Source organism: Thunnus albacares, chromosome 15, assembly GCF_914725855.1.
Source record: "Thunnus albacares chromosome 15, fThuAlb1.1, whole genome shotgun sequence".
In the NCBI taxonomy this organism is placed as follows: Eukaryota; Metazoa; Chordata; class Actinopteri; order Scombriformes; family Scombridae; genus Thunnus; species Thunnus albacares.
The window spans coordinates 24,351,304-24,376,627 of NC_058120.1; the positions used below are offsets into that span (position 1 = coordinate 24,351,304).

The 25,324-nt window shown below is 38.4% G+C and overlaps 3 protein-coding genes and 1 long non-coding RNA gene across 10 annotated transcripts in view; 2 read left to right on the forward strand and 2 right to left on the reverse strand.

Moving 5' to 3' along the window:
- Positions 1-693, reverse strand: part of alms1 (ALMS1 centrosome and basal body associated protein) — a 61,475-nt gene extending 60,782 nt beyond the window's left edge. For 2 of the 3 annotated variants that reach the window (XM_044374577.1, XM_044374576.1), the window contains exon 1: positions 535-693. In XM_044374577.1, coding sequence (XP_044230512.1) covers positions 535-636 — 102 coding nt within the window. In that variant the 5' untranslated portion in view covers positions 637-693. Of the gene's footprint in view, positions 1-530 lie in introns of all 3 variants that reach the window. The other variant, XM_044374578.1, reaches the window with a different exon arrangement.
- Positions 694-1,721: 1,028 nt separating this feature from the next.
- mrps26 (mitochondrial ribosomal protein S26) lies at positions 1,722-4,413 on the forward strand. Its single transcript, XM_044375055.1, has 4 exons — positions 1,722-2,125; positions 3,126-3,272; positions 3,464-3,587; positions 3,813-4,413. Exons 1-4 carry the CDS (start codon positions 1,905-1,907, stop codon positions 3,942-3,944), a joined length of 624 nt encoding a protein of 207 aa, XP_044230990.1. The 5' UTR covers positions 1,722-1,904; the 3' UTR covers positions 3,945-4,413.
- A 1,791-nt stretch (positions 4,414-6,204) lies between these two features.
- Positions 6,205-13,798, forward strand: LOC122998361. Its single transcript, XR_006407403.1, has 2 exons — positions 6,205-6,377; positions 13,527-13,798. It is a non-coding gene; the product is annotated as an uncharacterized LOC122998361 (long non-coding RNA).
- loxl3b (lysyl oxidase-like 3b) overlaps positions 8,163-25,324 on the reverse strand; it is a 34,375-nt gene continuing 17,213 nt past the window's right edge. For 2 of the 5 annotated variants that reach the window (XM_044375214.1, XM_044375213.1), the window contains 10 exons: positions 23,165-23,372; positions 21,887-22,067; positions 16,426-16,580; positions 15,435-15,605; positions 12,736-12,895; positions 12,386-12,629; positions 11,094-11,209; positions 10,752-10,888; positions 9,374-9,485; positions 8,163-9,268 (listed from right to left, as the gene is read on the reverse strand). In XM_044375214.1, coding sequence (XP_044231149.1) covers positions 9,195-9,268; positions 9,374-9,485; positions 10,752-10,888; positions 11,094-11,209; positions 12,386-12,629; positions 12,736-12,895; positions 15,435-15,605; positions 16,426-16,580; positions 21,887-22,067; positions 23,165-23,372 — 1,558 coding nt within the window. In that variant the 3' untranslated portion in view covers positions 8,163-9,194. The other 3 variants (XM_044375212.1, XM_044375211.1, XM_044375215.1) reach the window with 3 other exon arrangements.

Consider the following 25,324-nt stretch of genomic DNA (forward strand, 5'->3'; position numbering starts at 1 on the left):
CTCAAATTCAACTGTCAAAAATACATTTTCCAAATACAAAACAGGCCAGAACTGATATATTTTTAGACCGTTTGATAAATCTGTTGTGTGTTTTGAATGCATTTTAATAGATCTTACATTTTGCGATTTTGCTCTAATTGCAGCCAAAGCAAATCTTCAGTCAGACTTACCTAAAATCTCATTACAAGACTCATCACTGATGATCTACAATTACCTGCAAATTTGTTAATAAAGACCTATTGTATTATATAAATGAATCATCAATGCAAACTGCAGGCTGATGAACATTGAAGTAATAAAGGAGCAATAGAAGTATATGAATTACTGTGGTAATTATTAATAGTAAGGGGTGAAAAGGAATATATAGCTTCAATTTGTGTCCTGACTGGTGTAGATTAATATTTTTATGTGTGATTTGTGAATTGTCGATAAATTTAGGGGCGGCTAACATTTTCCATCTTTAATACAACATTAACAAAAGAAGGTATTTCGTCAATTTCAGAGGATATATTGCTTAAATTTCTCCTTACTCATCACGTGAACACACAGCAGCACTGCACCATTTCCCATCATTCCACGTTCTTGGCAAGATGGCTGTAGCTGTAAGTTGGTGGTGCATTTCCTCAGCAGGATCATCAATCACCATGCCGACACCAGGCGTCCTACTGAACCCCGAAGAAATATGAAATAAAAAAGAAGTAGTTGTTGCAAGCATTTTTACCAGCCTACAATGACCCACTATGAAAGGAATCACTTGTTTGAGAATTGCTGAAACAAATATAATATTAATATCGGTATTGGCCTCAAAAATCCTGGGCTAAACTCTCCAACAAGTATAGCAGTATGAGGACATTTAACAGTGTATGTCTCTCAAAGGGACTAGAGGACATTTTACTGTACAGTGATTGTTATCAGTCACTTGGCTGTACAACAAAGAAGCTGGAGCTGGCTGCCAGCGGTGGAAAGGGCATTTACAATTTTGAGGTACTTGTACTTTACTTGAACATTTCCATTTGATGCTACTTTATACTCCACTCCACTACATTTTAGAGGGAAATATTGTATTTTCTACTCCACTACATTTATTTGAAAGCTTTAGTTACTTTTCAAATGAAGATTTGACACAAAGGATAATATAACAAGCTTTTAAAATACAACACATTGTTAAAGATGAAACCAGTAGTTTCCAAACTTTTAGGTTCCCTAGGTTGGGAACCACTGGACTAAACTAGCTAACTGTATATAAAGTAGTTGAAACTAGCTCCACCTCCAGCAGCTACAACAGTAACATGCTGCTCTAACACTGATGCTTCACTATCAATAATCTAATAATGTCGTATATAATAATATATTAGTCAGAGGGACCAAACTACTACTTTTGCTGCAATACTTTAACTACATTTTGCTGCTTACTTACTTACTAAAATGTACTTTTTCATGCAGGACTTTTACTTGTAATGGAGTATATTTCCATTGCTGTATTGGTATCGGAATACTTCTACCACCACTGCTGGTTGCTAAACATTTGTCAAGCTAACCGTTAGCTAACTACTCAGATAGCTTGCTAGTTAACATTAAGCTAACTATCTGTTACCATACTAGCTTGCCCTCTGGAGGCAATATTGCATCACAGATGATGAAAACTCAGTTAAAATACACCTTTGAGGAGCAGAAACCGCTTCAAAAAGTGTTTCATACAACCTACAGATGGCGATAAAGTCTAAACAGTGTCCTACTTAACTATTACTTCCTTCAGTCAGAGGGCACCATCATGGCCGCCGCCTGACAACCGTTAACACCTCTGTGTCAATGTTACATCGTTAATTTCAACCTTAATGTGTTTTCGGTAACCGTTACATTTACCGACTGATAATCTGCGCCTGTCACCACATTTCGACACCGACATGTTCCAGGTAATCGGCGGGAGGAGCGTCCCGGCTGCCCGGCTTCTTGCACCCAGGGGCGCCGTGCTCGTGGAGGCTGTCCGCGGCCGAAAGTCCCGCACAGACCCGGTGGCCAAGTCCAAACAGGGGCGAGTCAAAGAGCCTCCCCCCGTCGACCCGGTGGAGATGGTCGTCCTCAAGGAGAGATACACCGAGTACCAGTTGATCATGAGGGCGCTTCGGTACGTTATATCACTGGCTGTAAACACTGAAATGGCTCCAACGTTAAGACATCTGATTTTTTTTTGTATTTTGATTTATGTCAAGTGGTTGCAACACTTTAATCCCCCTTTTGGCATTAATACAGCAGGCTACTGTATGCATGTATCTATCTATCTGTAGTCACATAGCTGGTAATAATAATATACATCATATAACATAGAAAAGAACAGCTTGATCATGTCCAGTGTTATGCAAACTAGGACTGAAACAATTAGTTGATTAATTAATTAGGTAATTGGCAGAAGTATACAGCAGTTTAAATAATCGATGAACCTTTTAAGTAATTTTTTCCTGCAAAAATGTCCAAATCTTCCCACTTCCAGCCTTTTAAATGGGACTGTTTTCTAACATGGTAAACTGAATATTTTGGGTTTTAGACTGTTAATTGGACAACTGAGCAATTAAAGTATTTCATCTTCAGCTCTGGGTAATTATGATGAGAATTTTTGACTATTTTCTGACATATTTTAGATCAAATTATGAATAAAAAATATTGGCAGAAATGATGATCACACCTAATGAAAACAGAAGAATTAAAAAAAAAAATGATATGATATATCAGTGTACAAATTGCACAACAGAAGATAACTATTTATCATGATAGCACGCAAATGTGATAGTTGAAATTCTTTCAAATTTTAACATATAGATGCTTGCAGGTAACACACAAAGTTTTTGCACTCCAGAAAAACTTGCTTGTGTCTTACTCGTACTATATTAACAACATTTCGGTCCTCAGACCTGCTTACAGACCTGCTTACAAAAAGCAATGTATGTAGTTTCTCTGTAAAGGTCGAGAATCACATAGTTTTGTCCTTTTTAAAACTACACGTATCCACTGATTTTACAGGAAAATATAATTTTATATTCAAGTCTATTTACATTCTGAGTTGACTGAAGTTAAATGATAATTCTAGTTGAAATGAGTGAATTGATTGTGATCTTTCTTCTGTGTTTCAGTCTGGAGTTTAAGGAGGAGGTGCTTCGAAAGAAGTATGAGGAGGAGACGGGCTCCCTGGCGGAGGAGAGGGCGAGGCAGGAGGCGGAGGAGCATGGTGCTCTCATGGCCTGGAACAACCAGGAGAACCTGCGCCTGCTCAAACTCCGGTGAGAAGAAATACAAAATTACAGCATGATGAAGAACATAAAACACACTTGAAGATTGAATATTTTATTTGCAATGTCCTGATGGTTCTTAGATTTTTGTCTTACATCCATGCACTTGGTAAAAAAGAAAAGTAATTTATCATATTCCAAAAATAGTGTAGATCACTCAGCTTCTCTTTTGTGTCTTTCAGACTTCTGAGGATCCAGAAGGAAACGGAAGAAGCTGAGCGCAACAAATTAGAAGCTGCTATTCAGCGTGAACAAGAACAGCAAGAATTCATCAAGGAAAAAGAGAAGGAAATTTTGCAGCTGCAGGTACGATTTTCCTCAATCCTTGTTTACCTTCTTTTGTTCCATTTTCCCCACAAACTGAACGGGAAGTTTTATGTTGAAATTGATAATTCTACAAGTTACTTTTGCATGTTTTTGTTAAATTTGGAAATTGAACATATGTTATATAGATCAAAAAAGAGGATTATCCTTAATACAGACTTTACAGTTGGATCTCTGATTTTTTTTTTAACTTTAAATCTCTTACAGGAAGATGCAAAGAACTTCATCACCTGGGAGAACTTGGATCAGCGTATCGAAGAAGCTCTGGACAATCCAAAGAACTACAACTTTGCCATCGATAAAGAAGGGAGAGTTGTTAAACAGACAGTGCTGCAGTGAAACGCCACACCTACCTGTGTGTATCTGTCTCAGAAGATAAACAAAGACTGATGACAAATGGACATAACTTTTTTTTTTTCTAACTCACACTGGAAGCGGATTTTCATCAAACTATGAAAAACATTCAGCGTGAAACGGTTGACGTACCTGTAAACTGAGAGATATTTGAGAATCATTCATCAGGCAGATAACTTGAAGTGATTTTAAGGGAATTGTTATTGATGGAAGCCACCATGTTGCGTTCAATAGCAGTTTAGTATTTGATGGAAACCTTTATTCTCATGTCATCAGTGAATTATGATCTTGGAGTCAGTTTGGTTTTGGACAGAAAGACCATTTTTCTGTCTGTACGCTGGACAAGCTGCCTTTATTTTTCATGTTTTCTGCATCATATCGTTTTGATCATTACTGTCTCCTCATGATATGTAATGTATGTAAAGTAAATTAATGTATATCAGAGTTTCCACCACATTAGTCTGAATCTTTTTTTGTACAGTTTAGGAAAATGAAAAATTTGTTTCTTTAAGAATTAGTTTGTTTTATTCAGTTTTGGAGGCTAAATGTTTTTTTTTTCAGCCTCCCAAACTGTATAAGAGCTGCTTGGAAACTGTCTAATAACTCATTCACTGTTTCTTTTTACAACGTAGCATCAGTGTATGAAAACCTAGAAACAAGTAAAATGTAATGTGACAACTGATGTGGATAAAAACTGACTGGAGTTTGAATCAGTTAAGTTACACACTTGTACATTAAAAACATGTTCCACAGTTTCCTACATGTGTTCTCAAACTTTTCAAGAAAAAAAAGTAGGAATGCATAAGACAACATACCTACAGACTTCCAGATTATGTCCACATTAAAGCAGGATTAGTGGTCAACTTCCCTTAGAGATGTTCATCATGTTTAATTTGATTAATTGCCACTAAAGCCTAATATTAACTGATAAGATCTTAAAGGTGGATCCTGTTCACCTGATCTCAAGGCCCTCGCTTGCAGAGGTGTCTTTATTAAAGTATAGTTTAATTTATTATTTTAGTTAATATTGTGTTTACATGTTGTGTATTCCTAAATAAATCAGTGTCTAATCTGATTACCAAACACTGATTGAATCACAGCAGATCTGAGGGAAAGTGGTGTTCCAACATAGCAGTGCTGGTTGGTTTCTGGAGCTCAAAGGAAGAATTATTTAGTTGTTTATTTATAGGGGACAACGCACATTAATCAACATTGACATTTTATTAACATGAGTGTAAATGTGCTGAGGTTAGCTCAACAGCTGATTTCTCCCTGTAGTCCTGATACGACTAAAAATTGGAGAAATGAAACAGCTCTTAAACAAAACAAACAAAAACAATACAATCAGACACGTATAAAAGAGTCAATCTGCAGATCATTCATGAGTACATATCTGAGTAGATAAAACCATATTTTGCGTTTGATTTTTAAAATGTGGTATGCAGCACAGTTCCTTATTTAAATAGGAAGAGTTTAACAAAGATTTGCTGTTCTCACTGAAAAAGCTGCTCGTCCAAGTTTGCTTCATCTATATGAGATAAACAGTCGCCTCTGTCAACTGCCCCTGTGTTCCTGGAGGAGATGATCCATGCAGAATCTTAAATATAAGACACAAGTCCATATAAGATTTTTCCATAACCAATATATTTGATCACTTAATGACAGTGGTGAGAATAATTTTGTGACTTTAAGTGTTTGTTTATAAATTGAATATCAGCTCTAATGTGGCCAGAGTTAAGTGTGACAGATTAATTGAATGCTTGTATGTTTTTGCAGCATCTATTGATCGACAAGTCCTAATAGGTCTGAAGTTTGACAAAGAAAACTTAACCATTTTATCAATTTTGTTTCTTCTTCTATCTAAAACACACCAAAGATATTTAAAATTATCAACAATTTCAAGTTTTTTCTCCATCAGGTTGACAGGAGTCAGTCTTCTTAGAGGACATATACTTGCGTGCTTTAAGGTGACAGGATTCATACACAGAGAATCAACAGGGGCCCCCTAATGAGTTAATCCACTCATGGTCTTAAGGAACATCATTGTAGAAGATTTTTTGTGTGCAAGTTGTAGTTTTGTGTATCATTTCCAAACTGTGGCAGAGGAACTAAAAAATGGGAAAGGAACATTTTATATCAATGAGTCTAGTAAGGAAATAAAGTCACATCACATCTACAGTACATCCTTCGTTGCTGCACTTTAAGTCGCTGCCCTCTAGGAGGCGCCCTGCACAGCTCTCCGCATTGTTGTGTGTTTACTGTTACACAGGTATTAACAGGCTCATGCATGACAACGTGCTGCTGAACCGGTGTAATCCTCTTCTGTCAGGCCAGGCGTGCAGGATGATGGGATGATGATGATGATGATCAGAGATGAAGACCTTTAGAGAAGCTCACAGGTGACCTGCAGCAGCATTAGTGAGTCAGGAGGCGAGGAAAGGGCAGAGATAACCGAGGCATTTAAACGCAGGAGATACTGTTTTGATACTGACTTAAATAATGGATTTTTTTTTTTACTTGATAGGAGGTAATATCTGCTGCTCAAACACTTTCACCTCCACGTTAGCAGAAACGGTGCAAAATCACGAGAGAAATTTACTTATTATACAAAACATTAGGAGTAAGAGTGAGTTCTCAACATACACTGTATCTCAGTTGTCTCTTTTAAAATCCTTAAATCCTCAATTTTCATCTGCATCTCTTCATAAATGTAAGAGATTTTGATTGAGATATAAAAAGGGACAATAGTTTTAATTTGTCCAAATAATAGCATGCAAGTTTCTGTGAAGGTGAATCTATTCGTAGTATGTTTAGTAAGAAGTAAGGTGATCATATACATAAAAATAATATTAAATAATAATAGGTTTATTCTTCGCAATCATCACTGTCTGAATTTCCTATGATACATGGGATGTCAACACTGCTGCTGGCTGTAGCGATGTGCATCCTGATGTGAGCTGGTGTAATGCTGTGCACACGGTTAATGTGATTGGAAACTGAGGTTAATGGGATTGTTCAACCGTGGCAGCGAAGACCGAGATTAGCAGTAAAACGCCTGAGTAGATTAAGATGACCTCGCAGCTCAGCAGCACACAAACCTGGCATCTGTTCTCACAACTCACAGAGTCACAGTCCGTACTTCAGATGACAGTTCATAGTAAGGATTTTAATTTAGCTAAACTCAAAAACAGGCCTGCAAATAATTCTGTTTCTCAAACATACATCAGTCACTTTGTAGTTACCTTTATGTCAGTAGAAATTTAAGTTTATTATACCTTTATACCTCCACCGTAGTTCAATTGCAAATTATTTAGGTGTTTTTACAGTTCCATGAGAGTTTTTTAAGTGGTCATTTATTGTAATGGAAGTGTTAAGTACTGTTGAGTGAGTCAGTGAAGCGAATACAGGCCACAGTACAGTCAATACTGGACTAATGCTGACAACAAGTGACACAGTTTCACAAACAAGGACAACAGTAAAAAAAAAAAAAAAAAAAAAGCATTATTCTAGTTCAGTTATTAGACCAGTGGGGACCCACACAAGGGGTCGCAATTTGAATCCAGAGAGTAGGGAAGCTAGATCATTAACTGGACTGGAAAGCAGGAAAAAAGAAAGAATTCTGATGCACAGAGATATTTCCTCTAATCTTTGGGTTTTTACTTGTGAATTACTGGATCATTTTTAATTTAATTTAAATATTATTTAAAAGTGCAGTGTGTGGAATTTAGTGGCATCTAGTGGGACAGACCTGGCAGAAATGGAATATGATATTCATTAGTATGTTTTAATTAGTGTATAATCCCATGAAAATAAGCCCTTTATATCTACAGAGGGAGCATAGTCAGACTTGGGTACATGTGGTACACACATGCAACCTGTGACTGGTGGTGACAAGTGGACAGCAAAACCTAACTTTACTTTTAATGTTAACAAATGATGAGAAATGTCCACCTCTTGTCCTAGTTTTGATATGGGAGTACTTCTTTGTTTTATAATGAAGCCGTACACAAGTTGAAGTAACCACTGTGTCTGTGTTTGACCAATCAGTGACGGTCATTCCTGTAAAGTTCCCGTACCTTTGGAAAGTAAAACCTTTCTAGGGACTTGTTCCTCTTTGCTTCCTCTTTGCTTCATGCTTTAGACCTTCAAGAATACGACGTAACACAGTACAAGTACTTCTAATCAAATAAGTCCCAGAACAAGTATTATTCCTCTCATTTTTATTAGGTGCAGCGAGTGTGATTACATCAGCATACATACAGTACAGCGATTCTTAAGGGTAACTGTAGTTTTCTGTCTTTGCCCAATAAATTCTATGTCTTGACCCTAAAAGACTATTAAAATACATACAGACTAAAGCTAGAGGTGGCTTCCGACTGGTCCCTTCAAACTGACATTTATGCTATTGAACTAACATTCTGACAGATATTCTTCTGGAGCACCTTGGTATCGACAATAAATACATTCACAAACTAACTGTGGAGGCAGGCGTGTAAAGACTTGACCAAGTGGTCCGAAACCATTTCTGTGAACGAGATGGCAGAAATCCGGACAGCTGAAACTTTTCTCGTGAGCAACATTTTAGTCTTTCAGCGATCGCTCTGTCCAGGTAAAGGTTTAGTGTTTTGTTTCGGAGACACTCGCAGAGTTTTGGTCGAGAAAAGTCTTTCTTTTTTTTTTACCCACAATACCCACCGAAACCAGTTAGACTCTCACAGAGCTGCATCTGTTCCCATTCATGAATCAGATTTTTTCTTTTTTTTTTTTTTAAAATGTGTTACCAAATGCAGGAGACACATTTCAGCTACTTCTGAACCTGCTTGCTCCAATAAAATAAAATTTGTGTATAAAAAAATAACACCTCATTCATGACTAAGAACAAAAACATTCAATAGAAGGCTGTACATTTGTCGTACTCAGACCGTACGACTGACTTTATAAAATCCTATTTTATGTTTAAAAAATGTAGCATAAGCTCACATTAGACTTAGGAAACAAATCAAAACAAAACATTAGCACTTGAATATTCAAGTATAATAACTCAGGCATACAACACATTCGCCAGAGGAAAATACTGTCGGCTCCTTCTGTGACCAATGCGGAATATATGTGGGGATCTGTTTCAGTACCTGAAGACAAGGGGTGTGTGTCTTACTTTTTGGGCAAGTGAGGCGTGTTTTTTTTATTCGTACAACCCCAACTTTGATTCTCATGTTGTTGAGAAATTATTGTTGATTAAGAAATCTGGTTGTTCAGCTGTCCGGGGTATTTCTCAAACCTCCTCTCTGCCTCCTCGCTGAAGGCGTCGCCTGCAGGTGTTAAAAAACAATGAATAAAGCAGTTAAGGAGACATATAAATAAAAAGCCAAAGGTGACACTAACATCTGGTCTTTTAACTGTGTTTGAATGCTCACCAATGTGACAGTTATGGAACCAGATTCGATTTCCGTCGTATTTGCAGTTGCATTTCATGGCGTTGTTGGTGAAGTCGCTCTCAGCCACTTCAAAATTTGGATTGATCACAATCTGAAGGGGTGAGAAACGTAACATTTCTATCACATTTCTTTCACTTGATATTGTCTGGATAAAAGCTTCACCATGAATAAATGACTCAGTTTTGGCTTTCTAGTCTAGACCAATAATGTCCTGATTCAGACATGTTTAACAAACTGAATACACAACAGGTGGTTTTGTGCATTTTTATCAGGATGCTTTGTGGAAATGAGTCAGTGACTTAGTTATACATTTACTTAACTTTAGAGCTGCAACAGTTAGTTGCTCAGTCGATTGTCAGAAAATTAATTGGCCACTATTTTGATAATCGAATTAATCTTTTTATTCATTTTCTTTAAGCAGAAATGCCAAATATTTGCTGGTTGCAGCTTCTCAAATGTGAGGATTTGAATCTTTTCTGTGTCATTGATGACACTAAACTGAATGTCTTTGGATCTTTCACTGTTGATCGGACAAAACAAGACATGTGAAGACGTCATCATTGACTCTAAGAAATTACAACTATATTTTCACTGTTTTCTGATATTTTATATACAAAACTATTAGTCGATAATGAAAATAAATGTTTGCAGTCCTATTTAACTTCTGCATTTGTATTTATTCTAGTGGGTATGATTGTCAATGAAGTGATCTGCAGCATCTATAGATTCCAGTGGTGGGATTAGGATTTCTTCAAGTGTTTTCTAGTTTCTAAGAAGTAGTTTTCCTGTATTGTATATTTTTTGTAGTATTCCCTTTAATGTTCCCTGGTTCTGTGGAGAGAGGAGATCTGTGGACAGACTGCAGCTGCCTGATTATATTACAGATGTTGCAGAAAAATTAACTAAAACAAGCCAGAATTTTATAACTGAAGAAACAAAACACAAGGTATCATTTGTTGCAAAAATTAAGCTTTATCATCCTGCATACTGGTGGATTAAAATGTTTTTAATATAGTATAAACTATTAGTTGACCGAGCTGTCTGTATTAATCTACAAAGTCTGTGATGATGGTGACAAACTGCCTGACTTCATCAAAGTTGTTGACTTAATTCATTTAATTTATTTACATATCCAGACACTCATTTCCGCTCTTTCAGTACTATTTTATTACATGTGTTGGATTTGGCAAACTCTCTAAGAGTCTTGACAGTTTGACCTCTTGAGAGTCACGAACAAGAAGATTTTTAGTTTGGTTGTTGGTATTTTTATCCATTATTTCATTTTTCACTCTCTGAACCTGCCGGCATTTGCAGTACGTCCTGTTCTACACTTTGAGCCACACGCGATCCTGCTCACCTGCATGATGTAGTTTCCAGGTCTGACGTCTGTGATGTCGATCCACTGGCAGTCGATGTCGTGACGGTACAAATCCCAGCAGCCCACGGTGATGCCCTGGTCACCAAAATTGGCACACTCGTACCGTTTAGAAGTACCTGAGTGTGTGGCACAAATGGAAAGACAGATTAAGTGCATCATCAAATCTATCTATAGATAATCTTAGTTAAAATTTAAAATGTAATTACAACTTTAAAATTGAGTTTAAAATCTCCTTTGATACAGAGATAAAGACATAACTAAACAATCAATAAACTAATTAGATTAATACCTACAACATTATAATATTGGCATTATACTCACCTTCTTGGCAGTCTGAGTCCTCCAGGCAGAAACTGGCTTTGTGTCCTTCTGCCACTTTGGTGCCGTTGGCGTTCAGCAGATCATAGTGGGTGAAAATATCCATGCTGTGGTAGTGGCTGTATGATACAGAGAAAGTGTTGAAAGTGTGAACGACAAAAATCCTGGTTTCATAATTTTAAAAAATCCACTCTGTGAAAATAAACAAGATGATTGAGCACCAAACAAGTTACGGCACTTTTTATTCCACACCCCAATAAAAAGCATATGAGATTATGATGTTGGTCCTCTTCCACCGAGGCTGCCATGTTGCAAAACCATGTTTCTACAGTAGCCTTTCGCGTTTTTCATGGGTTTTGTGGCCACCGTAGGTTCTCCTATGTGCTTGGAAGGAGAGGGGTTTTCAGTTTGTTGCAACTGTCTGCAACCTCACCACTAGATGTCACTAAATCCTACACACTGCACCTTTAATTAATACATCAGCACTTAAACTGTAAAACTAGTAGTGTGGATACTGGTGGATGGATGCTGCAGTGTTTTGCAATACAAAACATTTCAAATTTACAGCCTGTGAATGTTAAACAGTGGTCGCATTTCTCTTGGAGGCATTCAGAAAAAAGGCTGTTTCATTTAATGCCAGAGGAGCTGCAGTATAAACACAATGTCTCCCCCCACTAGTCTGAGTGACTTCTTTATCAGCTGAGTCAGAGAGTAAAAAACAGAAGGGAGGTGATAAACTGAGCAAAAATGTAGGAGGAGACTGAGGTCATGTTGGGATCTGAAATATGATATTAGACTCCAGTAAGACAGAAAAGAAGCATTTGTACTCTTGCTCTGGACTGCAAATTTGTAAATGTGTCAACAGTGAGTATCCCAGAAGTTAAGTCCCTGAAGTTAAGTCCCAGAAGTTAAGCTTAAGTAGTAATTTAGTACTTTCATCCACATATCTTCTCTGCTGCAATCACCTGATTTGTTTCAAGACACTGTGGTGCCCTAGTGGCCTATATGGGTTAACTACAGCATCCTCATTTCCCAACTTTCTATCTTTATATTTACTCTCATATCTCTCTTAGTTTCTAGCCAATAAAGGCATAAAATGGTGAAGAAATGTATGAAAGTTAACTTTACATTATGGATAAAACAGAAACACATGAGATTGCATGTTCAAATGTGTGCATCATCATTTAATTCTGGTGCTCTGAAACAATGTCCTTCTTTTGGTTTTACCCACTGAGGTTTTACGAGTGTCACTTGTCCTCAAGAGACTGTGAAAAATCTAATAAAGATAACATTACCCATGGCAGGCGTGCCACACCCACGAGTGCCGCCCAGCCTTTGGCTTGAAGTCAGCCCGGCCGATGTTGGTGATCTGGGAGGAGAAGCGGAGCAGTCGTCGGTGTCCGTACGGCCAGTTGGCCTTAGCTGCAGATTTTGACAGGCAGTCCTCCTCTGCGGCGCAGTAGAGCATGTGCAGAGGCCGATCCTCGATATAAGCCGTCTGCTGCACCAGAGGGGCGTTCAGGACGAGGTCAGAGGCCGCTGGACACAGACGAAGAACCAGGATTAGTACTGAGTTATGTTTCTCATGATTCATCTGGACTTTCTTGCAAGTATGAGTAAGAAATGTATTCCTGTTGCCACTCACTCTCAGAGCAGATGACTCCCGCGGCGAACTTTGCAGCTACTTTCTGACAGCTGACAGTTTTGTGATGCTGGCACTGACGCAGAGACATCTCGTTTCCTGTGCACTTCACACCGCTCATCACCATCTCCGTCACATTACTGCTGTCCCAGTACCAGGTTTCCTTAGAGGGGGTTCAATGACAGCAAACAAACACACATAAAGAAGAAAAAAAAACAAACATCGATCAGGAAATGACAGTTCACAAAATGGATCAGTGTGATGCTGCTTTTCTGAAAAACAGATGTTCATGACTCATCTCTGGCTGCTCGCTGAGGACACATTGAACTGTAATGTTTCTGATCACTGGATCAACAATAACTTTTTGTAACCATTTTTTAAGATGTCAACAATTATTTAACGTCAAATATTTGAAGAGTTTGTTTCCAAAATGCTAAATATTCTTTTTTTTTACTACATCATTAACTAAACCTTTAAAGTGAATATCTCTTAAGCTCCTAGTGTTCTTTAAAATACATCATCTATCATCGTTTTGTGATGTTTTATTATAATTTGGTAAGGTTTTGTGTCAACTTTGCCGACATGATCTACTTTCTCTACAGTCAGTGATTTACTACATTCCCAGAGGCCACAGAGTAATAATGCCCTGTAAATGTTGTACTGTAATTTGCTTCGTTCTTGCGCTCTGGGTTATTTCAAAGCAAAAACCTCAAACAGTGTGTCACATTTTCAGAAAGTATATATCTCATTTTGGAACAAAGCTCTTCATTTCTGTCTTTTGGTCCTACTTACAGTGATGGCATGCATGGAGTAGCCCAGCCCTAGCTGCCTGCAAACCACCATGGCTTCCTTTGTGGTCCAGCCTGTGCTGCACACTGTGCCCCACTTGGAGCCAACCTGAACCTCCACTCGGCCCTCATAAGTGCTCCGGCCGCCCACTATCCGGATCTGCAGAAACGCCCTGCTGGGAGTCAGTGAGGGGACACACTTCCTGTCCTGTCTCTGAACAGTCTGGGCTGAATTTACTCAAATAAAGTCCTCAGGCAGGGGATAATTTGTTGTTGAAGCGGCAGTTTAGTTAGTCTTTTCTAGGCGAGAAGAGTGTTAACATGGTTTCCAGATGAGGTCACCACTTGGCTTCGGTAGTGAGTGGATTTGAGTTTGATTAGAAACTTCATGTGTGGCTGTTTTGGTCTGACCACATGGAACAGACCAAAATAGTATCTTAGTTCTTCCATGATGGAAAAGAAAGCTCTGCTACATATGGAAATTATAATATACTGTCACACATTAATGCATGCAAGTATGTTCAAGTATACTTCAAAAACATATACAGCAACAATTTAGTATTATACTTGTGTTTAAGGAATATATTTGAATGTTTCACCACTTTACATAACAAGTCAGGATTAGAATATGTAGTAAAACCTGCACATATTAAATAATATGTGACAAATAAGTGAATATATTTGAACATACATGCATAGAATTAACAAAAATAACTACTGTATACACTCAGTGGCCACTTTATGAGATAAACCTCTCCATTTGCACAGACAGCTCACTACCTCTGTTGGCTGAGCTGTTCAGTTGACATTTCTGAGTAGATGACTTGAACACACACTGATCACTGCAGCCAGAGAAGCTGAATCCAGTATCTCAGAAACAGACAACCACTTGGAAACCTAAATAAATAAATTTCAGTGTCTGAAGTGTCTGAATTGGGTGCTTGGCTGCAGTCTTGAGGATGAAGATGTCTTGGTGTTGAGATCAATGGAGGATACACCGACTCTTTCGAGATAAAAAGAAGGTCCCAGTTGTGAACCGAGAACAAGAAGATGTAGAGATGAGGTGTATAATCATTAATCTGGATAGTGAAAGAATGAAGAAATGTTATGTGATCCAACAAATGATCACAAGTGTCTGTTGCGAAAGCTTCAAAGGATCCATCCTGCCTGGTTTCAGTATAAGTTTGTTATGATGATAATAGAGTAGACATGTTTTTGGGACGCATGAAACCCCTAAGTGGATAATAAAAGCCATCGTAACATGTGTCAAGGACATGAAAGTGATTTAAGTTCATTCCTTAGATATCAACCCAACAGAGCAGCTCTCGGATGAATTAAAAAAGGGACGTCTGCAACCACAAACTCTGGACGGACTCAATGACTCTATCATGTCTCAATGGATGCTTATGGAACATTTCTGACACCTTTTAGCCGCTAAATATGTTACCCTGCCAAAAAAACTCCATCCTATCAAATCACTTCTGTCTATAATTGAGTCTTTACCTTCTTTTTCTTAAAAACAAGCCAAAAAAAATCTGCCAATTCGGTAAAAATGTTTTAAGCTCCTTCCAACACAAATCAACTTGTTTCTGTATAAGTCATGTTGCTGCATTAGAATCAACTTATTATTAGAAAATACTCGCAACAAGTTGATTTAAATTAGAAACAGGTTGAAATATTGTATTGTATTGACAGATTGTTTCATTTGTTAGAAGAAAATAAGACATTAAAGACTAAAATGACTAAAATTAAATGATAGGAATGAGATTTTTCTTGCAGTTTAGAGAAGAATCAGGCCACTGAGTGTAAATGACAGTATATTATATTTGCATATGTAATATACCAAATGACAACCACCTGGTTAAAGCTCTGCTCTGCTGCAGGAAGTTGCCCTCAGTGGTGTTAATAACCTACTTGCGCGGCCTGGTTAGCATAGCCGAGGCCCATCTGCCTGCAGGCCACCATGGCTTCCTTGGTGGTCCAGGTCTCTCCACAGATCAGACCCCAGCTCTCCGTCCCATTAGAGTCTGTGCTCAGCACCTCCAGACGCCCCTCGTAGCGGGTTCGTCCCCCTGTGAGTCGGATCTGTGTGGGGCCGAGGGGTTAGGAACCACAGAGCAGAGCGTAGATACACAAAGGCCGGGTTGGATAAAAACTTTTGTTTAAGGTTTAAACATATGTAACTTGAATTATTTACAGGTTCAGAGTGTACATTTTCTGGAGTTTTTATCCCACTTATTCCGGCTTTTGTGTGCAACTACGGGAGACATGGATGAGTATGATCTGGTACAATACAAACTGTACAACCAGAAACTACCTGTGTTAAAGGGAAATCACTGTTGTCAAGAAAAATGTATCTGCAAAAACTGTTGTTTTTTCTCAGAAAATATCAAAATAACTTATTTACAATAAAATTTGATCTGAGCTGTTTTCAATCAACTAAACATTTAAAATAATTCAGTACATACACATAAAACTTCAAACTGAGGAAAAGACAAAATGCAATTACTGTGTTTTCATGACACCAGTGAAAAAGAAATATCGGTTATAGTGGTAATTGATTAATAGAAATATTGGAGTGAAGATGTGAGATTTCTGTAAAAACTACTGTTATTGTTAGTTCTAAATCTCACATCCTCGTGCAAACGGAGAAGACTGTTAGAGCAGCAAAGAACTGAATGAATACACAGACGATAATACAACAAACAGTATTAAACAACACTTTTTCAGGTTTTTTCCTACAGTATGCTACACTTATCAAAGCAGTAGAATAATAAGGCTCATTTTTTATTATGTGAATCTAATTTCATGTACTAGCTGATGCAATAACTTTAGGATAAACCATTTAACCTCAATTATTTCTTAGCTAAAATAAAACATTTTCATAAGGAGGTTTAGCTCTGACCGAGTTCTCCAGCCCCATGTAGGGAATGTTGCAGCGGACAGCAGCGTCCTCCGTGTGTTGACAGTCCTCCGATGTGATGTTTTTAAAGGGACAGTTCCAGATTGACTTCTCCGTACCGAGACACTTCACCTCATTCATATAGATTGGACCCATTCCTGAACAGACAGGATGAAAGACAGACAGAAGACAGAAGCCTAGAGGTTAGAGACGGTGGAGCTGTTTATGGAAACGCTTTGGTTTAATCACTGTCAGCTGTAGCATGATTACACCTAAGACAACATGATAGTTTTGAGCCAAAAAAAGAAGGTTCAAGCCACTTCTGTGTACAGACGGGTGACAAATTAAAGGAAAAACCAACATAAAGTGACTCAGTAAGGTGTTGGGCCACCACGTGACACCAGAACAGCTTCAGTGTGCCTCTTGGCATTGATTCTACAAGTCTCTGAACTCTACTGGAGGGATGAACACCATTCTCCCAAAAGATATTCCCTCATTTGGTGTTTTGATGATGGTGGTGGAGAGCGCTGTCTTAACACGTCAGTCCAAAATCTCCCATAGTTGTTCAATTGGGTTGAGATCTGGTGACTGAGGGCCACAGTGTATGATTCACATCATTTTCATCCTCATTAAACCATTCAGTGACCCCTCGTGCCCTATGTATGGGGGCAAGGATAAAGGAGATAAAGGTGATCACCCAGATCAGCTTTGTATTGATTTGCAGTAACCCTTCCCTTTAAGGGGACAAGTGGACCCAAACCATGCCAGCAAAATGCCCCCCACAGCATAACAGAGCCACCAGATGCCCTCACTGTAGGGGTCAAGCATTCGGGCCTGTACCAATTTTTCCTTCAATTCGTTTTTAGCAAAAGATACAGTTGTTGCTTCTAAAAACATAACTTTCAGCCATCAGCAGTCACACATTTTGTTGGTTGATATGTGGAAACCCAGAATCTACTGTTAGCAGATGGCTATTTGCTAAATTAGCCAGGTTATGTAAAAAAATATTTTGAAAAACAAGTTAGGGTTGTATAAAAATGTGTGTTATAATAGGGCTCATTTAATGCAGCATTTAATGAGCCTGAACACATTTAATGAGGTGCTCGGATCAGATTAGAACAATCCCGGTGAGTTTTAATTCTGCTTTTTGGACCTTAACAAAACTGTCTGAAAAAAATCTGGGTCAAGGAAAGTGCATAAGTATCCAAAACACCCACACCTCGCTGACCAAAGGGACATGTTAAAATGATTAAGTGGTAATCCATTCTGGACTGCTCTCCCCAAGGATCACAGTAATCAACAGTTCAATATTTTCCCTTGGATTTCCTGTTGAGGAAGTTGTTCTTTTCTTTGTTATTTTAGCCAGTTTAGGTTGCAGTGACTAACCATACCCATTACCCTGCCCTACTTACAGGAGCACTCTACTTATGAAGTTCAGTTTACTGTCTAATACTCAGCTTTTGCTGCTGTGGAGGAGCTTTACACAGTTTGAAATAAAAAAAACCCTGAATATGTCATCAAGGTTATCTGGATTGGGTTTAAGATATGTTATGTACATTTCCAGCTCTATATTTATATTCTGTGGGTTTACTGGTATATCTTTGCATGCTTTACTGTTCAAAAAACTCCTTATTTATCTTATATTTGCTCTTTAAGGCCTCCCTCCTGATGAGCCCACTCTGTTCTGATTGGTTAGCTTCCAGAAGCTGCCCATCAGCAGACTTCTGCTATGTAAACAAACAGTAATAGTAGGATTTTTTCTTTCTTTTTCTCGTTCTTTACTCAAAATGTCAACTTCTCAAATACATCGGTACATGTTGTAGCTGAAATCTGATGCAAAACATGTGAGTGGACAACAATGTGGAGGGCAATCTGATGTCATTACGAGGAGGAAGTAGAGGTAACATTGCAAATGGAGCATTCAGGGCAAGTTGACGTCCTGGGTTTTGACTTTCAGGGAGTATCTTCACCTCAAGTTTTGGACCTTTGACAATGTTTAACATAGACATAGGGAATTGTAGGATCCAGCATTTTTGGATTTCTCAATTAAAGTTACATTTTCACATTTGTACAAAATTTTTACACTGAAGATCGTTACACAGCACAAACAAAACGATGCACAAATAGACAATAACACATAATTGGGGACATTTAACTTTAAATATAATGTTGATATTATCATCTGCGTTGGTAATAATAAAGTCCACCAGACCTGTAAGGGTGAACCAGATTCCTAAATCCTCTCAGGTAGACTCAAGAAAAACAAAGACAGCTGGGGTCTCAGAATATTAGTCATATTGCCAATGAAGGCAACCTCATGGGGTTTTTGGAGCTTGGCCACCACTACTAACTCAGGACATCTCCTGAGCTGTTACGATTTTTTGTGAGTCCCCTGCAATACTAAATTAAAAAGCAGCCCCTTAATTCCAAACATACTTTTGTTACTGCAACAATTATTTCAGTGAAGCTGACTATTTTGTCCTTGAAAAAATATGTGAAAGCTATAATGAACTGGATGAATGATATTTTATTATATTAAAGAAACTGATTTATATGAATATATTACAGGTAAAGTTTCACCACAAGTCCTTTTGATACCACAAAGGACTTCCCAAAGACACACAGAGAAACATCTTCATGCCCAGGATTGACAGTATATCTACTGTAGAACACAGCTGTGATATTTGTATCATTCTTGTTGCTTTTGTGTTAAAGTTTCAGATCTTGTATACCTTTTAAGCTACACATACAGTACCTCTCACCCAGCTCACCTTTTATCCTGAGGCCTGCTTGCTGACCATGCATGCTCTCCGTCAGCGACACCCTGCTTTACATCCCCCCTCTAAACTCTCACCCCATCACTGCAAGTCGTACCGTAGCACCATGAGATGATGTCTCATGAAATTTCTGTGAAAGGAATTCCTTCAGCGGCGCTAGTTTCCGACTTCAGTGACGTTTAGGAATGTTTCTTGGCCTAACGCAGCCAGGTGGTGGTCTGACAACCATCTGAGCACAGAGCCGGTATGCTGCTCCCTCAAAGAGATTCTGTGATGAGACTTCTCGGCAAACTTCCTCTGCGGTAGAAATCGTAATGTGCACACACGAGCGCAGACATCCCCCACCAAGCGTCTCTCAAAAGACTGCTTGTTTCTGCGTTGGTGGAATCTCAGGGCAGTTTGCTTAAATGAGGAACTGCATGGGATAATTAATTTCAGGAATGTAGTGGGGGGTGATTTGCGTTTGTGAAAAAGTTTTCATATTCATAGATATAAATAAAATTTGTCTATTAGTGTTGTAACTTGGTCAGAAGATGTGTATTTGTTTATTGTGGTGTTTATCTATTACATGCTGTTTACAGACAAAGTTCAGTCTTTCATGTCTTTCCTTTATTATTTCTTGTCCTCCTTTCTGCACAGCATTCCTTTACTTATTAAAATAAGCTCTAAATGAGGAATCTGTGCAGGAATGTGAGCTTGTTGAAGGCAGATTATCAGTTCTGCGGGGGAGTTAGAGATGACATGAGAGATGAGACAGGCAGCTATTAAGTTATTAAGACATCCTGCCTCAGATGACGGGTTTAGGAGGATTTAATGCAAAGCAGGGTTTTCTTCATGAACAACAATCAGATAAAAATGAATTTTGAGCCCAGAGGATCTACATTACTATCACAAAGTCAACATTGTTATCAAGTATCATGTTATTGAGTGTTAACACACAGTTTACTTTTGCCATGTTCAATTTTTTTTTGTATTGAGCTGTAGAACATCTCACAGACTTTAATTTTACTTTTACAAACATCCCTCAGGATGTAAAAATAACATCACTGGTTGAGTTAAACCTCTGTTGGTGGAGCAATAATCCTATTTTTGAAGACAGGGATCCTGTCCTTCACTAGTTAATCTTTGGTCTTAAATATTCAACTGTCTCTCTGCTCTGTCCTCTCACAGTAACACATTCATTTCTCCTGATCTATTAACTGCTATATTCAGAGTGTTACTTTTGGCAGTCGAGGTATCTTTTGGCTTGTTGGTCGATGCTCAGAAATTGAAATGCAGACAGTGATGTCTCTACTACAGCTGGAAATAAATGTGATAAACGCTGCAAGAATGATTCAATAAATATGTCATAAAACACAGATATCATTCATTAAGCAATTAAAGCAACTGACTGGCTGATATGCATAATATCAGTGATAGATGAATGCAGGGGGAACCTTTAGGCCACTGTACAGGATGGAGTGTTGCCTCTTCAGGTGGACATAATGAGGCCGTTTCACAAAACGAGCCAATTTATACTAAGGCTGAATATCTTGGCTGCTGCTGAAGTGTTTTGGCCTCTTCTCTAACAGGGGGGGGTTGACTACTTCCTTTTACCGTTTTCACTGGCTTCTGTGTAAATTTACCTACTTAATCCTCTTCGTTACCTGCTTCCATCTGGTTCTATCCTGTGCAGAGTGTTGCGCCTCGCCCTGAGTTAGATTAGCCGTTTTCAGTTCCGAGGTCACGGTTCTCTGCCAGGTTGTTTTTGGCCTCCATTGTTTCCTCTTTCCAGGTGGAGTCCATCTCAAGTCCACTTTAGGAATGCGGGCCTGGTCCATTCTGAGGACATGTCCGAGCCAATCGGTGTTTAATTTCGAGCATCACATTGTGGCAGTTTGTGTGCAGGTCCTCATTGGAGATCTTTTCTGGCAAAAGATGCAACATATCTTCTGCAGACATCCATTGTAGAATAAATTGATGTTTTTCATGTCACTCTCAGCCACTCGCCAGAATTCTGAGCCGTGCAGCAGAATTTATTTAACATTGCTGTGAGATCTTGGCTTTTCAGCTGTACTGCTTTGATTTCCAGATGGTTTGAAGGCTTTGCAAATGCACTGCGAGCTTTCCTGAGCCTTATGCTGATGTCTTTGCAGCATGCGTTGTCCTTACTGAGGAGACTTCCCAAATATGTAAACTCCTCGACATAATCAAGAGAGTTACCGTTCACAGTGATTGGTGCATGTGGTGTCAAATTTATGTACATCTCTTGAGTTTTGGAGATGTTAAGGTTCAAATCCATCTGTTTGGCAAACCTGTCAGTCAAGAAAATAGTTCCTTACCTTCAATCAAAATGTAAGTTATGCATTTTGAATGACAAATCAACCAACCAACCAGGCATGGTGGGTCGGTGTCAGCATGTCTTAAACCACAGAAATTAAAAACTGTATTATCTGCTTCTTAGATGAAATGTTAAAAAAGCCTGAGCAACTCGCAGTATGTTGGCTAAATCCAGAGCAGCATTTAAATTTGGTTCTTAATTAATGCCGCATGGCTTGTATCACAGAATGTAATGACCTTTAATTACATGTTTTTTTAAATCTCTTATTGTTTTTTTTAAATTCATCATTATTATTACCAACCTTTTCAACTTCTCTTTGGACTGGCACAAACACATTTTCTGATCACTGTATGATTTTATTTCTAACCTTGACCCATGCGGGCTCCTGTGAGAGCCTCCTTGGCGCTGCCGAAGCCGAGCTCCCTGCAGACGACGCTGGCTGAAAGCAGGTTCCAGCGGTCATCGCAAACCGTCCCCCACTCGTTTTCTTTCAGCACCTCCACCCGGCCCTCGCCCAGCCTGGCACCTCCCTTCAGTCTCACGTTGCTCTAAACAACAAACAGAAACATGACGGGACATTTTAATCCACAGATGACATGTTGGTGTCCTGAACTCCAGCTTGGCAGGGAGCCAGACTGACAGTTATAGGCTGATAACTTTCAATATTTCCATCAAAGCAAGATTCGAAAGATCTTGTTTTGAGGGAAATTTAGGATCTTTAATTTAGACTATGTCCATTCCTAAACTTGTCAGAGGAAAAAACGCATTTTGATCATTATGGGACACTGAAATGTTGGAAATTGAATGCCGACTAACCAGCTTTTTCTGGAGCTTTCAGCCACGTTTCACAGTCTATCATGTGATCAGAATTTCATACCAAATTACAAATGAGATCACATGATTTAAACTGAGTCCACCAAGGAAGACTGTGAGATGTATGAAACATCATAAAAAAAGGTAAAAAGTGGACTTTGATTAAGGTTTTTTAGTCAAACTATTGTTTTCCATGTCAAGAAAGAACTTCCAGACTAATTAAGTTTAAGTTTTTAAAGTTTTTCAGTTGTACAGGGACTTTAAAGGACCAGTGTGTAGAATTTAGTGGCATCTAGAGGAACAGACTTGGCAGAATTACCTGAATTTAAGAATTACCTTGTTTTAATTAGTGTATAATCACCTGAAAATAAGAATCGTTATGTTTTTGTTACCTTAGAATGAGCCCTTTATATCTACATAGAAAGCGGGTCCTCTTCCACAGAGCCCGCCATGTTGCACCGCCATGTTTCTACAGTAGCCCAGAACGGACAAACAAAACACTGCCTCTAGAGAGGGTCTTTCATGTTTCTTGTGAGTTTCGTGGCCACCGTAGGTTCTCCTACATGCATAGAAGGGGAGGGGAAGGGTATTCGGTTGGTTGCAATCTGCAACCTCACTGCTAGATGCCACTAAACCCTACACACTGGTCCTTTAAGCAAAACAAGAAAACAAAATTAGACTTGCGCACATGTGGTAAGAAAGATAATTGACTGAGGGGTAAATTCTAATATTCTATTAATAGTGAGCAGGCAAAATTAACTTTTGGTTGTTGTTGCTAAAAGTTCAACTTCAGCTTCTCATTGAGAGTCCCTAAAGTTAAAAACTACTTTACCGAAGTTTTGAGTTTTTTCTTGAAGGCGGTATTTTGCATGAAGAGCGGCCCCGGCATGCAGCTGACGACGGCTGGCATGCCGCCCTCACAGGACGACGTGCTGTTTGGCTTGTTGAACTCCAGCGGGCAGGCGGCCAGGTGGATCTCTGTGCCCGTACACGCCACAGAGTGGATGTGGAAGTTGCTCTTCTGACGCTCCAAATACAACCTGCGGGGAAGAGAGACAGAGACAGTAAAGGCTTGCCAACGAGCTGACATTTTTCAGTGAATGACCACACGAAGGAATGAATGGATGAACAAATTATTGAATGAATACTTTAGTTACATTTACTGTGTACAGTTAAAATTAAAGATCCCAAAATGTGCTGAGAATTAACACATTAACATGTTTTTTTTAAATAAATGAGCACATTGGACCACATATATGAATAAACTAATGAATACATGAATGAATGAAACCTCCTGATCTTCAAAGGAAAACTGAATATGTATATATAATATTCAAAAGTTCATTTTCAGTTGTTTACAACACACACACACCCATCAACTCATGTTATAGTAACAATATACAGTAGGTGTCATTTAGGCTCACACAAACTTTCACAGATATGTCTCAAAATTACAAAAACATTCTGGAGAAAAAAGGACAAATTCACAGTAATTAGGGGCCTGAGTTTGATCCTGGACGACAACAATAAATGAAAAAGTCAAATATTGAATGAAATTAACAGTAAGTTGGCAAACCATTTATTAAAGAGATAGTCCCACATTTTGGGAAATACGCTCTGCCAACGCTGCTGCTGCTCTTAAAGCAAATTAGATATAAAATGTTAATTAGTGAGATCTTTTTACTTTTCTTTCCACTCTATGCTAAGCTAACTGGCCTCAAACTCCAGCTACATTTTAACTATACAGACATGGGTGTGGTATCAATCTTCTCATCCAGCTTTTGGCAAAAAAAAGTATTTCCCAAAGTGTAGAGCTTTAACTGTTCTACAACAAATGGCTTTTTGTAAACAAAAATACTTGGAATACTTTGCATAGTACAGGCACAAACATACAGTGTTTTAAATACTGTTTACTGTTAAATACATTACTTTAACTAAATATTTAAACAAGTTTTGTTGGATAGCTTAGAGAAGTAGCTTTTTGTATTTTTTGGGACATCCAATATTTTTTTCTTATCGGTTCAAATGTTGTTGTGGATGCAGCATGTGTGTGGGTCTTTTCAGACAGCTTGAATTTACCCACTGACTTGTTTATCCTCAGATTACCTTTTGCCAGGGCTGCTCTGTTTAGACTTAGAGTTAGCTTTAGCTTTGGATGTCTGCCTGCAAGGTAAACACGGGTTAGACTGAACAGTTAGGAGAGAAAAACTAGGTTACAACGTGGAAAAATCATCAGTAATAAAAGGTTGCATGATGCACAATTATGTTTCAAACGGTGGTTAGACTTGCTCAGAAGGATGTGCCACATTCAACATGGTTGTTAAATACAGCTGTTAACACGATATATTATCCCAAGTATACTAGTATAAAGTAAGTTGCTTCAGACACACAGATTTGTTGAAAGTGACACATCCTTCTAAAATGCATGTAAACAAACATAAAAAAACAAAGAATTACATCACTTAAAATACAGACATTGATTGATGTTTCATCAGCACAGGCTCATATACACTAAATGACCAAAAGTATGTGGACACACAATGTGACACTTGTCACATCACTTGTTTTTAGGGGTTTAAGATGGGTTAAAAGTCTTTTACTTTAGTTTAGTCAACCATCACAAAGGATGTAAGATTATTAAACACCAACATAATTGAACCTAAACAGTATAAATCCAAACAAGAGCAATAAAAACACAATCTTAAAGCAATAATAATCATGTATTTGTGCAAAACCATGATTCATATACTGGGCCCTTGGTTCTAATTAAGGGAAATCTTAATGCTACAGCATACATGGATATTTTACACACTGGTGTGCTTCCAACTTCATTGCAATAGTACCTCTGTGCACAAAGCCAGGTCCATAAAGAAATACTTTCCCCAGTCTGGTGTGGAATAACTTGACTGTGAGCCAGACTTTATCGCCCAACATCAGCGGCCAACCTAACTAACGCTCTCGTGGTTGAACGGGGGTTTCCGAATATTTGTAA